Source organism: Macrobrachium nipponense, chromosome 22, assembly GCF_015104395.2.
Source record: "Macrobrachium nipponense isolate FS-2020 chromosome 22, ASM1510439v2, whole genome shotgun sequence".
NCBI lineage: Eukaryota > Metazoa > Arthropoda > Malacostraca > Decapoda > Palaemonidae > Macrobrachium > Macrobrachium nipponense.
This window is the reverse complement of record NC_087213.1, coordinates 29281285-29298641: the sequence shown is the minus strand read 5'-3', so window position 1 is coordinate 29298641 and position 17357 is coordinate 29281285. Positions and strand designations below refer to the sequence as shown.

General features: G+C 35.0%; 1 protein-coding gene across 3 annotated transcripts in view; it reads right to left on the bottom strand.

The window, feature by feature from the left end:
• Positions 1–17357, bottom strand: part of LOC135198560 (uncharacterized) — a 130147-nt gene that overhangs the window by 23016 nt on the left and 89774 nt on the right. For 2 of the 3 annotated variants that reach the window (XM_064226260.1, XM_064226258.1), the window contains exons 2-12: positions 13816–14008; positions 9918–10094; positions 7359–7612; positions 6408–6494; positions 6118–6222; positions 5764–5862; positions 2935–3132; positions 1768–2018; positions 1225–1447; positions 485–604; positions 188–305 (exon numbers count right to left, since the gene is read on the bottom strand). In XM_064226260.1, the coding sequence (XP_064082330.1) occupies positions 188–305; positions 485–604; positions 1225–1447; positions 1768–2018; positions 2935–3132; positions 5764–5862; positions 6118–6222; positions 6408–6494; positions 7359–7612; positions 9918–10094; positions 13816–13984 (1801 nt within the window). In that variant the 5' untranslated portion in view covers positions 13985–14008. The remainder of the gene's footprint in view (positions 1–187; positions 306–484; positions 605–1224; positions 1448–1767; positions 2019–2934; positions 3133–5763; positions 5863–6117; positions 6223–6407; positions 6495–7358; positions 7613–9917; positions 10095–13815; positions 14009–17357) is intronic. The other variant, XM_064226259.1, reaches the window with a different exon arrangement.

Here is a 17357-nt window from a genome sequence, read left to right as displayed (position 1 = left end):
GACAGGGCGTTTATCCACTATTCAGCAGTTAGAAATATGAATGGGGCAATGAGTGTCATGATGTTTTCTTTTCCCTTGTAGCATCCCTATTTCAAGGGAAATGAGTTAATGCTAAAGAAAAATAATGAGATTATATATATACTTACATACATAAACACACACACAAACCCAAAATAACTATACATACCATCTTGTGAAGGTAAGTGAATGGGGAAAAGGCCGGCAATCACCACATGATCCATAGAAGGCACAAGGATGTGTTTCTCTGCGACGGAAAGGGCTGCTGACGTTGTAAGATTCTCTATCTATAAACACAAAAATACAGAATTAAATTAACATTTGCCTAAATAATTAATCCCATTTTTTAAGATTCTAACAAATAACATGAACAATAACAACATATCCACTACAACTATTAGGGAATGTCTATTAGTGAATGCACCAAATCTCGACAATACAATTCATCTTGACAGTGAATCATCACCTTTATTTCCTCGTCTGTTAAATGGAGACACTGACTGCAAAACCTTCGTGGGCATTTGACTGCTTTTGGAATAAGGCTCGGGTTGGTCTCTCTTAATGTTGAATTCTCCATAACAACAGCCTGGAATAGGAATTAGGAATTGGGATCCTCAAAACCTTAAGAGATTGATTACGAAATGAAATATCTTTTAGTATAGTATCTGCTACCAGATCCCAAACTCTTACAGCTCCATTACGTGTAAATCATAATGTCTTATATCTTATATCCATATTTATAAGTGAATCTCTACTACTGGAATGATACACCTAATATACTATGGAATTCTTCATTTTCAAAACAAAAGTTCAGTGTTGTTATCAAAACTGCGTACTGCATGCTTGCGAAGCTTGAAATTATTTGTAGTTTCATAAGTTTTGCAAAATAATGACTGAATTATGCAACTCACTGCATAGGAAATGAAGGGAAGATCCGACTCTTTATGATTACACAAATCACCTTTAATGGCAAGAATTCCATCAATTTCCAACTAGCTAACACTCTCAAGCTAGAAGGTTATAAATTTCTACTTGTTTCATTTGTAGCTTGCAAATGTAATTTATAAATCGACAAAATGTTCTGCAATAAAGAGATTCGTCAATGCAAGATTCCTTTTGAACTTGGTGAATTGCGGTATCCTTCAAAGGAGCCAAGAGATGAATGCAAATGGAAGTGTTAACAGAACATATTTTAACTAAGCTCACCTCGTGTACCGTCACACTCTTATTTCCGGGGATTCCCGTAATGCGATACAGTCCTATGGCCCCTCCTGAAAGCTTCCCTGAGCGATCGAAGGTCGTCTTGCCTCCCTTTAGACTTGTAAGGCTACGAGTGCCAGGTCCGTCGTGGCGAAAACGCAGCGGTGCCAAGTAGTCTCCCTTAAGTTCTTCTCGACTGATCTCCTGGAGGCGCGGGCACACACCTGGTCTGTTTGAGGTTATCAAATGCATCATACATTGTATTAAAAAATGTGTGAAAGGGGTTACAAAACTTTGAGGCTATCAGTTATGATAATCATTAAAATTGCTCATTTATAGATCGTAAAATTGTCCCCTTGTTATAATCGGTCTTGAGGAATGCACAAGACATGATAAAAAAAACATGATATTACTGCTAACGTGGTGATGCTCTTAGTATAAGTATATAATAGCAAGAGACAAAAGATCAGCCGAATTCACTGGGAAAAAGGCAAATCCTTAGTACCAACTAAAACAAAGCAACTGATTCTTTACGATTCATTCTCTTACTTGTTTCGACATTTCAGTCTCCAAGCATTTTTCATGGCAGTGAAAAACGTGAACAGTCCATGAATAGCTGGAATTACAGATCTGGTCCTCGACAAGACGTCTAAATCGTCATCTCTCATGCGGAAGGAACGGCATTCGGGGATCTTTGCAGACACTTCGTCAACCTCACCTTCTGGAGGGACGAAGCTTGGGAGACGGCATCCTTTGGCCTGCTGCAAGTACCCTAGCACCCACTCGTTCTCTGCGCTAGGCTAAAAAAAAAAAATTTATATCTGGTCAGTTAAGAATGGCAATAACGACTTCTTGGTCTGAATTTAAAATGTTTGAATTGAGTAACTGCCAGTAAAATTAATTCAAGATGATAGAACATTTTTATATAACAAATATGATAACTTCTCTAATTTGAAGATTTTCAGAGAATACTGTTTTGCATGGTTATAAAATTACAGAAACATCACAATTATGTATAACCCTGTCTCACATAAAATATCATCATCAGTTTCAACGGAATAAAACAAGACGTTGCATTAACAAAATGAAAACATATTTAGCCTGAAAGGCTAAAAACAAAGAACTAAAACATTTTTCTTTATCTAAGTATAGAAAATTCTCATCACGAGATGTTAGAAAAATCGAGAAAAACTCATTAAGACCCTAATGACAAGTGTTTATAAGGCAAATCCTATTACCTTACTAAAAATAACGTACAAACTGTTAAAGCTACATATTTAGCAATGGAAAAGACAGTAATTTCCGAGGACAAACCTTACGTTTCGTATTTTTGACAAACGTTTACAAAAAGCAGCATTCCCGCATCGTTATAAAAGTGAACAACTGCCTTGTGAATAGTAAAGGAAACAGGAAACCACTTCAGGGTATCAGGACATCCCTCACGAAAGGTTAAATATCAAGGAAGTTCTGGCAATTCACTTCCAAGCAGTTTTTATAAGAATGTGCATAACTTCGTCCTTTTCTTTGCTTTAAACGTATCGTTTTTCTTCTTTTGATTTAGTCCTTGCCATATCCATGCTAATATAACTGTTTGAAGGCATGGTATTTTTCAAGTTAATAAATGGGTACTTCTAATCTAAATTTCAGTTGGATAAGCCCTATCAGTTATACATACTTCAGTACTAAACCATTGAAAAATACTGTATCTAAACTCACTTGTGTTTCCACGTCTTGGACGCTTTTCCAGTGTTCTTCAAATTCATCCAGGGCTATAGGAGAATTGGCAACGACCCAGATACCCTTCGTGAGCCGGGCAGACTCACGCACAAGGTCAAGGTCGTCATCTGGGAGATCTGAGAATAACCAGTAGGTGTGGCGGCTTTTCGCGCTCTCGGCTGAAATGGCTCTCATGATCTGTTCAGGCACAAGAAGAGTTTGAAGTGATTTTTTAATACGTTGTACTTTTCATGAAATAATACTAAATCATATTCATAACATGGAAGAAAGACTGAAGAATTATGGGGTGTATCATTTCTTAAGATAACAGGGAAGATGTCTGTTACGAACGATTATGATTTTGAAAGTACACAGTGAATAATGATTAACTAGATCAGAGATGAAAGGGCTCGGACGAGGAAAAGGTGATTTGGACCAAGTGTTTATTGCAAAACAAATTCTAGAGCAAGGGCAAAATATGCAAGAGACATATTATAATAAACTAATGGTTCATAAGAGAACCTAGTGGGATGGGGCAATACATTAAAAGTGATGAGGAGCTTTGGAAATGAAGCTTCTTTATGAACTTGTGGACGAGAGCGGTATCTTTGGTGAAGAATTGGGTTTCAGATAACGGTGTGATATTTTCCACAGGTGTTAAGCTTTTATGGAAGGAATGACGTGAGAAAACGTGGAATAATTGCAGATGTACACTGATGCCAATGCAAGTAAAATGAAGGGTTGGGACTGGAATGTGAAGTGGCTTGCTTTTGCAGATGATATAATGCTTTTAGGTGAGGAAAAAAAGCTGGAAGCTGCTGAAGGACACTGAAAGTGCAAGAGGCGAAAGTTGAAAGTGAATGCAAGCATGAATAAGGATGCAACTCCATGAGATATTGTGTACAGGTGACATGGCACTTAATAGTTCCGAATATTTCACGATACTAGTTTCATCGCAGATTCCAGTCTTTGCTTTTCGCAGCACTTAGGAAAAGTGAGAAATTAGGTAATTTACGTGACGGGAAAACTTCCAGACTCAATATTTACTTTCTGTATCAGCAGCGTCTAAGGGTTTTAATATTACAAACAATTTTGTCATATAGGTTACTTTCTCTTATAGGCAATTACCATTGTGACCAACCTCTGGCGACTCTCTTATCTTGACCAAAAACGCCTGGAGATAAATTAAAATCCCAACAGTCCGACATATAATATACTGGAACGCACAGAAAAATTCCAATAGTCTGGCATATGATATTCTGGAACGCACACTGAACCATTTCTTGAAACAGATACTCCATCTAATGGAAATGGTGATGTCGGAAGTCTGATTGCTTTGGAACACTAACAAATTATGCTTCTGAATTTCGTGTTAGTCATACCAAACTCCTCCTACAGCTCAGTACGCTAATATGAGCAGAATTATCATCTGGATGTCACATTTTCAGCAGCTATTTGGTTAGTGAACAGGTACTTCTCACACACAGCAACAGAGTATGCTCATTCTCGGAGTATGTTACTCTATATATATATATATATATCTATATAGATATATACGATATATATATATATATATACATATATATATAGTATATATATATATATATATATAATATATAGATATGATATATATATATATATATATAGATATATATATATATATATATATATATAATATATATATATAATATTATATATATATATTGTATATATATTATTATATATATATATATATAGATAGTATATTATAACAATACATAGATAGAATATATAGCTTATATATACGAGTATATATATATCTTATAGTATATATATATATATACTATATTATTATATACTATATCACAATATATATATATATCAGATATATACTATATTAATATAGATTATATTATATGCCAAATAATATATATATATCTATATATAATATATATATATACTAGATATATATATATAGAATATATCTACATATATAGATCTAGATATATATCTATATATATATATATATATATATCTATATCTATATCTAATATATATATATCTATATATATATATATTATATATATGATTATATATAGATATAGATATAGAATATATATATATATATATATATATATATATATATATATATATATATATACATGCATATAGTGAGTGTGCTTCTAAGTGGAGTAAAGCATTCCTATTACCCAACCATGAAGCATGCGTTAAGAGAGCAGTAAGAAAGTAAATGCAGCATGGATGAAATTGAGAGAGAAAGCTTGACTACTGGCAAATAAAAATCTCCCGCTAGTAGAGAGAGCAAAGACAAACGATAGGTACATAGGGCTCATAGTCTATGCAACAAAAACATGGGCATTGACAAGGAAAATGGAGATGTGAATGCAGAGTATAAACATTCATGGAAGGAGTATGATGGGAATGTTGCATTGCGAATGAGGAATTGGTGGAGAGATGTGATATCAAAACGCTGGAGAAAATTGAAATCTTAAACCCTGAGATGTTTTGCATGTGACGAGGAGGTATGACGAAGAGTTGGCTGTAGGAAGGTCCAGGAAATCATGAAGAAAGAAGAATGATGAAGACTTGGATCTGATGAGAATTCAGGCAGGATGTGCATAGACTGAGAAAGGAAAGACGTCATTTTATCTCTAGCCCCTTATTAGGAAAACTGACGGAAAAAGCGTTCATTGTGTTGATGCTGGTATGCATTTATGTGTGTGTGTGTGTGTGTGTGCGTGTGTTTGAAATCTAAGCCAAGCACCAGAGATTATGTTTTTAAAGTACTACAAGCTTTCTATGATTATTTTCATGATACTCTTACCATACCTGAACAAGAGTTTGTCCGCTGGCTATGACTACAACTCCTGCGACCCGACCATCATCCAACGCCGACTTGACAGCATTCCGATACACAAGTTCCACCTGCTAAAATGTATAACAGTAATATTACCCCGAATCAAGAAAAATATATACAGACAAATAATCCATCCTCTATTAAGCCAGTGGTGACACAAAAGCTGTTTCTGGCGCTGACTGCTCTCTCAAATCTGTACATGAATTATTGTTCAACTTAGCCATTTTATCATATCTTTTAAATCGAAATAGATAGTGATGGCGAGATTTCAAACTTTACGAATTCACTGAACGGTAACTGTAATCCAAGTACAAAACTAGTATTACCTGAGTGGATTCGTCGCCTTCCGTTAAGCTAATGGGCGATGCCAGAGGTACTTTATCTGCCTTGCTCAGGCAAACGTTGTAGGCAGCTGCAGACTCAGTAACAACCTATAACATAAACGACTAAGTTATTAGGCTTTCCCGACGCAATAGATACAAATATAGGACTATACTTCACAATCATAAGGATAATAATCTATGCCTTTCTAGAAATTAATAACATGAGATTTCACTGGTTCTTTAAGTATAAAGTTTCAGTTAAAGATTACCTGAAAAAAATGCAAGATTTTTACCTTTGCCACTTTAGTGGAGTATTCATCTTCGCTAAGAAGAACAGAGGCAGCTTCCCATGACAAGTTACTAAGGAATGTCAACAAAGCCTAGAAAAATAAAAGGAAAATAATAATAATAATAATGTTACAGTGAACGGTATTTGTGACAAAGAAGAATGGTAATTTCATTTATCTTTATCACATTTACATGGATTCAGCATCTACAATCACTTACAGAATATGTCTGGAATAAGAAATAGTTATATTATTTAGCGAATTTTACTCCAACAACATCAAACAGATATAGTATAGGCCAGGAACGGAAATGATACCAATGGAGAACACATATACTTCTGCCAAGTTTATAACCTCACCAACGAATAGGACCACAAGTCTAGGGTTATATGGTTATAAACACTGGGGACCATATGAGTAAGCTTATATCCTCAGCAACATACGGGACCACAAGCTTAAGGTTGTACGGTTATCAACGTAAGAGACCATAAGTTTAAGGTTTATATCCTCGGCAACATACGGGACCTAAAGCTTAATGTTATAATCTCACCAATACAAGGGACTACAATCACAAGGTTATAACCTCAACAACACAAGTGACCAGAGGATTCATTGCATATCCTCACTAACATAAAGAGCCACAATAAGTTTATGGTTATAACCTTACCAACATAAGATTATATTCTCATTAGCATAAGGAACCACAAGCTTAGGTAATAGAATAATATAGATTCACGAACGAAATTATAAAAGAACATTCCATAAGTGATCCTCTCCCAAAAACACAAATATTCTGAGGATTGAAATGCTTTTAAACATCGACTTTTATCGTCATCTTAGGTACTCACTAAGACACCAATATCAAATTCATATATCAGGCAGAGATCATGCTCCAGGTTCTGTTTGAACAATTATCACTTAGTTTCTTTGATGATCAAGAAAAATGTTGACACTGACCTGTCCTTTCTCTTCAGCCGGTATCAACTCCTGGGCAGCCACGTTGACAACAGGGACGTGGTACTTCTGAAGAAGTGGAGAAAGGCTGGGATGAGAGGAAGCTACTCCAGTGAGGTCTACTATGCCCAGAGCCAGAAGTGTGTCGTTACTCAGTGGAGAGCACGCAGAGGGACCTTCTCTAACCACTGGAAACACCTCGCCTAAACCAGCCACAGCGCGCTCGCCGTGTTCACACGAATCGTATACATGCAGGCCTGAAAAATTAAAGAAAAAAATGCTGTCCTTAAGACTTGTGAAGGTTATGACAGTCAAGTGACACTGATTACGAGTATAAATGGATGCAGCTTCTACTGTGACTGCAAATTTTGTGACACTACTCGAAAAACTAATTCACTGAGGCTAAATTATCTGCAAATTTTGGGACACCACTCGAAAAACTAATTCACTAGGGCAAAATTATCTAAAAATTTTGTGACACTACTCGAAAAACTTCACTAGGGCAAAATTATCTACAAATTTTGGGACACCACTCGAAAAACTAATTCACTGGGGCAAAATTATATGTGAAAATTCAACGAAACAAATCACTTCCATACTGCACTACTGTATAGAAGCACAACAGACCTATCACCATAATTTGTCATACCCAGTTTTCAACGATTAAGTCCCCAAGTGTTTTAGTACTTGACATTCTTGAAGCTGATAATGTCTTGCTGATAAAACTGCAAAAACAACTTCCTTGCAATGGTGATGATATTGACACCTACTATGAGATTCAGGGCCTCTGTAACACGGTTTTTTGGCAATAACTTTTTATCTATGCATTTCATAGATATAACGCTTATTCAGAATACACATTATATCTACACATAAATTTTGACTGTATTCTGCATTACGTAGGTTGAATAAATTTGGTACTTATAATGTAAAAGTGACTTTTTTTTTAAGACGGGCCAACTTACTCAGAGATAAGGTTTCGAACGCACTCGTTACGTAACTTATGACAGCATTTTTTTCCCTCTTTCTCGATGGATGATTGGCTATACGTAACGAAGGAAACAATGACCATAAAAATTTTAAATACAAGCAAAGCAGTACACCTTTATGAACTCTGAATCCTCTCCACTGATAATTGTCATAATGAACAAACCAACAAAATATATTAATAAATACAAAAGTACTTCGATTATTAGTCTAACTCCCAAAAATGAGTGTCCTAAGAAATTATAATCTACTTTATAGGTCACAATCAGATTGACAAGATGTATGGAATAGTTGGTAATTTTCAAAGACATAGTAGATAAGCTTGATTTGATAACTGCTGTATCCAATGTCAAGCAATTTTTATTTACCGGCTATCTACCTATTTACTAAAAAAAAAAAAAAAAAAAAAAAAAAAGCCGGTACCGTATTTTGGCTTTAAACCTTCACCAATAATTATCGTCAGAATGATGACTTCATGAGGCTCCACCCACTTTGGCCTCGTAATTCAGGATAACACTGAAGGCTATCATGGACATTGTTGTATTAGAAAATCTAACTTCTGGCTATAAAAACTCATTTCTCGAGTTAGTTGGTAAGAAGTGCTAAATGATCCTCAAGGATCCCAGCAGTTGGCCTAAACGTTTAATTCAAGTATATTGCTGCTATTACTATAAAGTCTTTATTTCCAACATGGTCGTACAGACTAAAGAAAAGAAAAAAAATTATATCGGATGATCCGTTGGTCTGCTGGAGATTTTAGCACATATAAGCTTGTGTTTACTTTGGATAAAAATCTTATTTTAACAAAATTAGTTATATAAAGACTGTTTACATACAATCTCTCTCTTTCTCTCTCTCTCTCTCTCTTGGTGGCATAGTGAATAGTTAATGGAAATGTTCAAAATCCTGAATGACATTACAAGTATTATAATCACGTTACGCTAAATACAAATCAGACCATAAACATTGGATTTAAACTAGAAACTCAATAATTACCTATTCAGGCTATAGTAAGTATGGCCACGGGCTTTTCTTTTGACTGTATAAAGTTGCAAGTCGTAAGACAAATGCAGTTTTGCAACCACGGGGACAATTCCAAAACCTGTTAGCCCCCCTTCTTTGACTACTATGGGTTTTCAGAGCCGATGAAATAAGGTGAATGGGTTTCTGTCTAGTGGATGGGCGGGGCAACATTTCGTAAAACGATGTTTACTTTGCTTATGTAATGAATGTTTTCGACTTTTGGCTCGCAATCATTGGCCATGGCGTCGGCTAGATCATTTTTACTCTATAAAAATTAAACTATCGGGTTTAGGTTATTGATAATGCTGACAAAATTTGTGTGTGGTTGTAAAATATACATATGTCAACTTTCAGCTTCATCCGATGCTTTGATAAGGAGCAAAATCAAAAAAACCGTGTTACAGAGGCCCTGAATCTCATAGTAGCTGACTTAAATATAAGGGGATTACGATGAGTTCCTATGTGAATAAGAAAAGCATTTATACCCGGCATACAGGTTTTCAGAATTTTCAATACAATTTATTTATTTATTTATTTATTTATTTTTCTTACCGAATTTGACTCCAGGAATGAAAGAATCTGTGACAATCCTTGACCCAATGCCGCCTCCATCTTGGTTGGCACGATTGAGAGCCCATCGCAGAGCCTCGTACGATTGAATGCCCGAATCTCTCCAGCCCCCACAGCCATACATGCCCTCTCCAGCCTTCGATGCCCCAAGAACGACACCTGAAAATAGGACAAAAAGTTTTGTAATAAACTATAAATGAATAATATATATATATACACTATTTGTGTGCGGGTGTGTCTAGGTAAATTCACGGGCAAAGGCCTGCAAGAAAGTACAGAATATTAGTGCTCTTATGTTGAAAAATTTAGTGCGCTCTGACATAAACAGTTAACTGATACTAAATATAGTCAAGGTGTTGTCAGTCAGTTGCTGTGATTCACAGTTCGGCGATGATTCATGCTCTTCAGACATTATTTTATATAAGAGCTATGTAGAATACTTAAGTCTTTAGCTATTAATGATATGGACAAGACAGAGGAAATTTTTTCCTGAAATAACAGTAATTTTCTCCTTTACACAAATTATTGCTGGGGTAAGAAAAATCCTCAGAGTAGTTAAATTTAATAGCGTAACATCCACTCAAAAAGCTTAAAATATACAGAATGCCACAATCAATAAGGTTTGCTCGTTCATGGACTAGAAAACGAAAAACTGATTTCAAGAGTGATCAGGTTATTTTTTAAACTGCGTGTTTCTCGGACTGCTGGAGGCAAAGATTATTCGAGAATAGTACTATATTACAACCGCTATTTTCCAGATTAGTGAAACAAGGAAGAGGAGTATTCGCACCTTTCACAAACAAAATTCGGAGGCAAAACATTTATGTTCTACGCTCGTTCCTTAGAAGAGAGCGCAGCGTCAAATTCACACCCCTGAAAATTTGGGAAATTACTTGAGGAACTTGTGATTATAATCACTGCAAAGATTTCATGACTAGAATTTAATCCAAAGGCCAAGCGCAGGAACCCATGATATTATTCAGCGCCGAAAGAGAAATGTGAGAGTAGAAAGGTTTGACAGGTGTAACAGGAGGAAAACCCCGCAGTTGCACTATGAAATAATTGTTAAAATAGGGTGGATAGCAAGATGGAAGAAAGTATATGAATGGAGTTACAGTAAAAGGAATGGAAGGGTTGCAGTTAGGGGCTGAAGGGTGGCTGCAGAGAACCTTAAGTAATGCCTAGTACAGTGCATCGCGTGAGGCGCGCTACCCCACCCCCCCTACGAAGACCTAAGTCTCCAGATTAGGCATATGAATGCCCTTTAAAGGATCACATTCAGTCAACCTCTCCAAGACCTCATGAAAGCTACGTGACAAACTTACAAACTTATTCTCAAAGAATTTTGATAGTTTTTTTACATATGTTCCAGATGGCTATGACTACCGGATTCTGTCCGTTATTGGAATTCGAAAACGAGAAGTGAAAGGTCGGCAGCCATGCCAAATTCTGGACTTGTTTAATAAGGAGCAAATTATATTAGACAGAAGTGTGAAACATACCTCATAATTTCTTCCTCCTAATATTGTTGTAACTATTCATTAGTAAAGAACGCACTTCCAGTTTTAAGAAAAGGGAAAGGCGAAAAAATCGGATATCAGGAAGATCAATACTTGTTTTATTTTTTTTAAGATGATTTTATCAGCATTATTCATTTTCAGCTGTAGTATGGCTAGTTTAGGTATATATGAAGAACTTTGGACTGTTCTTATAGACAACCATTATTATCTGAAGGGTATATTTTGTCCAGCAAAGAATGTGGCTCTAAATCAGATACAGGGATTAAGAGCGTTCTATAAATTTGATGTTTCATCTTTATTATTGCTATAAGAAGAATGACCCATTTGGAATCAATATAGGAACGTTTCTGGAAGTGCACGGTCAAATATCAGACATGTGTTGAACCTAGTTTAAAGTCAGCAAAAATTACTTGAAAATAATCAACAAATCGACACGACGGAGATGGAAGCAGATCTTATCCTTATTACACACGTTAAACACCAACCATTTCGAAATGACTTATCGGTTTCTTTCAAAGCAAATATATATTAGCTGTGGTGGATGTGAGCATACTTTCCTTCTCTTAAAGTCGAGATAAAACTGTTCGTTCTTCTCCAGCGGTTCTAACAGTGAGATGGTAGTTTCATAGTAAGCTGTTTCTTGCCTATGCGCTGAAGAAATTTGCCGTCTTCATTCAAACATGTTGTAGTGGCATACGTTTCTCGTTCTTCGTCGGTCTTTTTTATTTTTATTTTTTTTTTCATTTCATGAATGTATGATTTAATTTACGAAAGAATATTATCGTTATCCCTCAATGCCAGTCACTGGTCATAAAATAGTTCTCTTGCTTAACAGTTCCCCATATATAGAGTCGGTATTGCAGATGGATAAAGATGTGGGAACTGTAAGCATGGGAAAAGTAGAGACACGAGCGTTATTGCGTTATTCTTTTGAAGTGTGCTCGTGTGTGTGTGTGTGTGTGTGTGTGTGTGTGCGAGGATAGGAATCTATGAGAAATTTCAACGCATGTAATTTTTTTTATCGACCACGCTATAGAATCATGTAACATAAACCATAATACACAAATAAATAGATTAGTAAGTTTAATAACTATTTATTGAACAAATACATTCACATTATATACCTGTGGAAAGAAAAGAATATATTCATACCTCGGTATTAAAATTCCTCATTCTATGGTTGTTTATGGTGGCGCTTTCTTACAAAGATGCAGCGAGGCTATACGTAACTTATAATGAATACGATGCGAAAGAGGGTGTGGGCGGTATTTCAGCTGAATGAATGTACCCAACAGACAAAAATAAGCAAATAAGCATCAAGCACTCATGAGCGGAGAGAGGAACCGGTTTTCCTTACGGTCATGTACTCTAAAAAAAAAAAAAAAAAAAAACAAAAAAAAAAAAAAAAAAAAAACTCGAGAGCTACACACTCGCACTCTCTACAGCACTTTCACTTACATGGCTCCGGGTGAGGAAAAAAAAACGAGAGAGAGGTCAGCAGCCGGGATCGCAGGTGATAGGTCACGGTTACTAGGTCATTTTGAAGCATGGGGTCAACAATAGGGAAAGAGATTGTATGGGACAGATTGCTTTGTTCCCATTTGCGTTCCAGAGAGAAATGGGGTACGCTTTTCCAAGATTGTTTCTCATGATCGATGCACCGGCTTGCATTCATATGCTAATTCTGGGGCACTGGTCTAGAAACGTACAATACTGCGTCTCTAAAGTGGGCTGAGATAAGTGATTACAACATTGATTTTTAAATGAAAATGGGGAGCCTAAACGAAAGACATTTAAAGGTACAGTGATGTTGAAAACGAGACTTCTTGTTCCAAGCGCAGCCTTCAGAATTTCTCTCTCTTCCTGTTACCGTTGCCAAGCCTCTGATTAGGTAAAAAGGGCAGAAATATCCGCCATAATATGATTAAACAGTCAATAGAAGGGGAATTTGTACACTTCGGTACATCTGTTGAATTAGATTAATATAACGACGAAATGGATAAAATGCAAAAACATAGTGGTAGCACATTAGCGTTTGAAATATATAAATTATACAATATTTCTCCTTAATTTTTTTTTTATTCAAGCCAAGCTACAGCAGACACTCATGAATGGAATGGAGTGGGTAGCAGCCACAGAAGCGTTTAAGATATATAAATTGCACAATATTCTTCTTTTAAAAACAGTTTTACTGATTTCCAAATACAACAGACACTCATTGGTGAAATCAAGGTCGTCTCAATATACTCAGAATATATTTAAAGGACCTTGCGTGAAATGGAGATCATAAGCAAAGCGAATTTCAGACGAAGATGCCAATCAGAATAGATGATACACGAAGACCACAAAACGAATCTTACCAACATATGCCTGGGCCTGAGTGTTGAGAGTGACCTGATGAGGTCGACCGTCGCATGTCTCCATGGAAAGGGCCTCTGCTGGAAGAGGCAGCAGATAGAACAGAAGCAGGAGCACAGGAGGCCATATCCTAAGGGAGGCAGGAGGCCTCGCCTTCTCCTGCCCCAGCATCTTGGAAAGTCTTTCAGGTGACGTCTGCAAATGAAGAAAGAAAGTAATTATGAAGAGTAAAAAACAATGGTAAATAATAAGAATAAGAATTGCTTTTGTTTACTGTTAGCATACATTTATAAAAGCACTCACTATTGTAACTCTGCAATGCATTTTGAGGCTAATCTTGATCATATTTAAGTTACGAGCACATGTGAACGGATTCCATTAATGTATTTGTTGTGAAATATTCCATTTTCTTCTTCAGATTTAGGTTGCTATTTTTTTTACACTAATAAAAACAAATAGATGAGAAGTAGCGTAATATATTGCAAACTTTTCATTCTGCCGTTACTGCACAATAAATGCCAAGTTGTGTGGAAAGTGGGTCTAGGCTACAAGCGCGTCTGGAGTTGCACCGGATTAATACTCTGTAATAAGTTCCAAATTACTATTTAAACCAAGTATTCAAAACCTATTCGCCCCACATGACTCCATATAACAGTTATTTGAATATAATAAAAGCATAGCTGTCATGATGGCACTTCTACATTTTATGCCTTAATCCCGAAATTAAAAAATGTTGGAGAGGTATATATGATGAGCTCACAAAGACAGCGAAATTCAGTATGCCTCTGTTGGTTTAGAGAATTAGATACTCAGTTGTCATTCGAAAGTTTTATGTCACAACTCGCGTGAACAGAGAAGGAAAGCAGTGAGAAAAATAATAAAACACGAGACGAAATGATCCTACCTCCTTGAAAATTTATACCAGCAAAACGACGGGAGTTCTCATCGAAATGAAACCATTCATAAATTCAGATTCTCTCTCTCTCTCTCTCTCTCTCTCTCTCTCTCTCTCTATCTCTCTCTCTCTATCTCTCTCTCTCAGGGGAAACAAGTTTGCCAGACCTTTTTTTTTCCCTTCATATTTACCAAAACTCGTCCGGGTACCAATCAAGCGAGTAAAAGTGACGGCAAAATAGATAAACGAAAAAAAATATAAATGCAGTTATCAGAGTCGGGTAAGTGGACCAGAACGCAAACAAAATTTTCATGGAAAATAAAGGATACAACAAAACTAAATACACAAATAAATAAATATGAATTGTCTTTACTTGTGTGCGTTTATATATAGATATATATATATATATATATATATATATATACATGTGATATATAAACATAATACATACACACACACACACACACATATATATATATATATATGGTATATATATATGTACTATATATATATATATATGATATATATATATGCTATATATCATAATACACACAACACATCACACACACACACACACACACACACACACACACACCATTCTACATATAATATATATTATATATATATATATATATATATATATATATATTTAATATATATATAGTATATATATGTATATATATATATATATATATATTACATATGTAATATATATATAATTAATATATATATATATATATATATATATATATATACATATATATATATATATCATATGTATAAATGTATGTATGTATTATATATATATATATATATATATATTATGTATATAAATGTAATATATATGTGTATATATATATATATTTCATATATATTAGAGATATATTATATATTAGATTATATATTAAACATACTTATAGAACATACCCTTATCTTAAGCATAAGTGAAGACAGTACTAACAACATATCTTGAAGACCAACGAATTATTGTTGCGCAATAGGTTGCATATGCTGTCTTTTATGAAACATGTATATGAAAATACAAATGGAATATGGGTCTAATGCACTGACTAGACTACGTGTAAGAAAAAAAAAACAGAAAAAAACGAAGCTATCCAGGGAATCGGACACAAAAAGAAGCATATCTTGACATACTAACGGAGACCGGTCTTCCATATATGGTGGTTACTATCAAGTACATACGTGCCGGAGAGGAAGCAAGAAATCAATCTGGGAATATCCCTTTACAATTACCAAATCGACTTTTGGTATGACATTCCCTTTCACACACACACACACATACACACACACTCACACACACGCGCGCACGCACACAAAGACGTAAAATCACGCCTCGACGTGACGCGACAGACACCGACTTTTAAAAATCAAAATTTACTGGGAGGAACAGTCGAGATTAGTATTACTTGCTGAACAATATAATCTGCGCATACGAAATCGTTCTTTAAAACAATGCTCATTGTTCTTACCGGTTAAAGGAAAGGCAGTGAGTCATGATAAATAGAACGCTTTGGGTTATTTCTTAAAATGGTATATCTATAAGATTTTAAAAACTATTTCGATATACATACACAAACACACACACACACACACACATATATATACTTATATAATTAATATATATATATATATATATATATATATATGTATATATATATACACACACACACACACACACACACACACACATATATATATATATATATATATATATATATATATATATATATATATAATATATATACATATATATATATGTGTATATATATCTATATTATATATATATATATATGTAAAATATATATGTACATATATCATTTATATGTATATACATATATCAAATATGTATGTATATATATATACATACATATATATATATATATATATATATATATATATAAACATTTCTAATTTTTAAGAGCATGAATTGAAAAAGTTCTCAAATTTATACATAAGCAGACGGGATTATGCTGATACTGAGCTTGCTACTTGTGGCAGCTGAATTACTATAAAATTAAACAAAATCCACCAAAAACACTAAAGGACTCTTACAAGAAGTCTCTTACAGTTACTAAGAGAGGATTGGACGTTTGTTACAATATTACTAATACTAATATTTGAGCTATTCTGGCCCTGCTGGCTATCACTTCCTTCAAGAGCAGACTTAGTTTTGCATTAATCTCCTATACAATATTTGAGTTAGTTAAGAGCTGCTATTTTTCGTAAGTTATCATATCAGCACATTTCATACTCATGAACTGCAACACACTTGATATACAGACAAATTGTACGAATAAACAATAGTTTCTTCTTAATCATGCAAGACCACTCTTGATATCTTCATAACCTCCCGGATAACATGTGATGAATTTCTAACTCAGTCCCTCTAAATTCTTCATTTAATATTACAGAACAGAATATCGATTTTAGGCCAAAGGACGAGCGCCGGGACCTTTGAGGTCATTCAGCGCTGAAAGGGAAATTGACGGTAAGGTGGTTAGAAAGGTGTAACAGGAGGAAAACCTCGCAGTTGCACTATGAAACAATTGTCAGAGAAGGTGGAAAGCCAGATAGAAGAAAGAATACGAACAGAGGTACAGCAAAAGGAATGAAAAAGGCTCAGCTAGG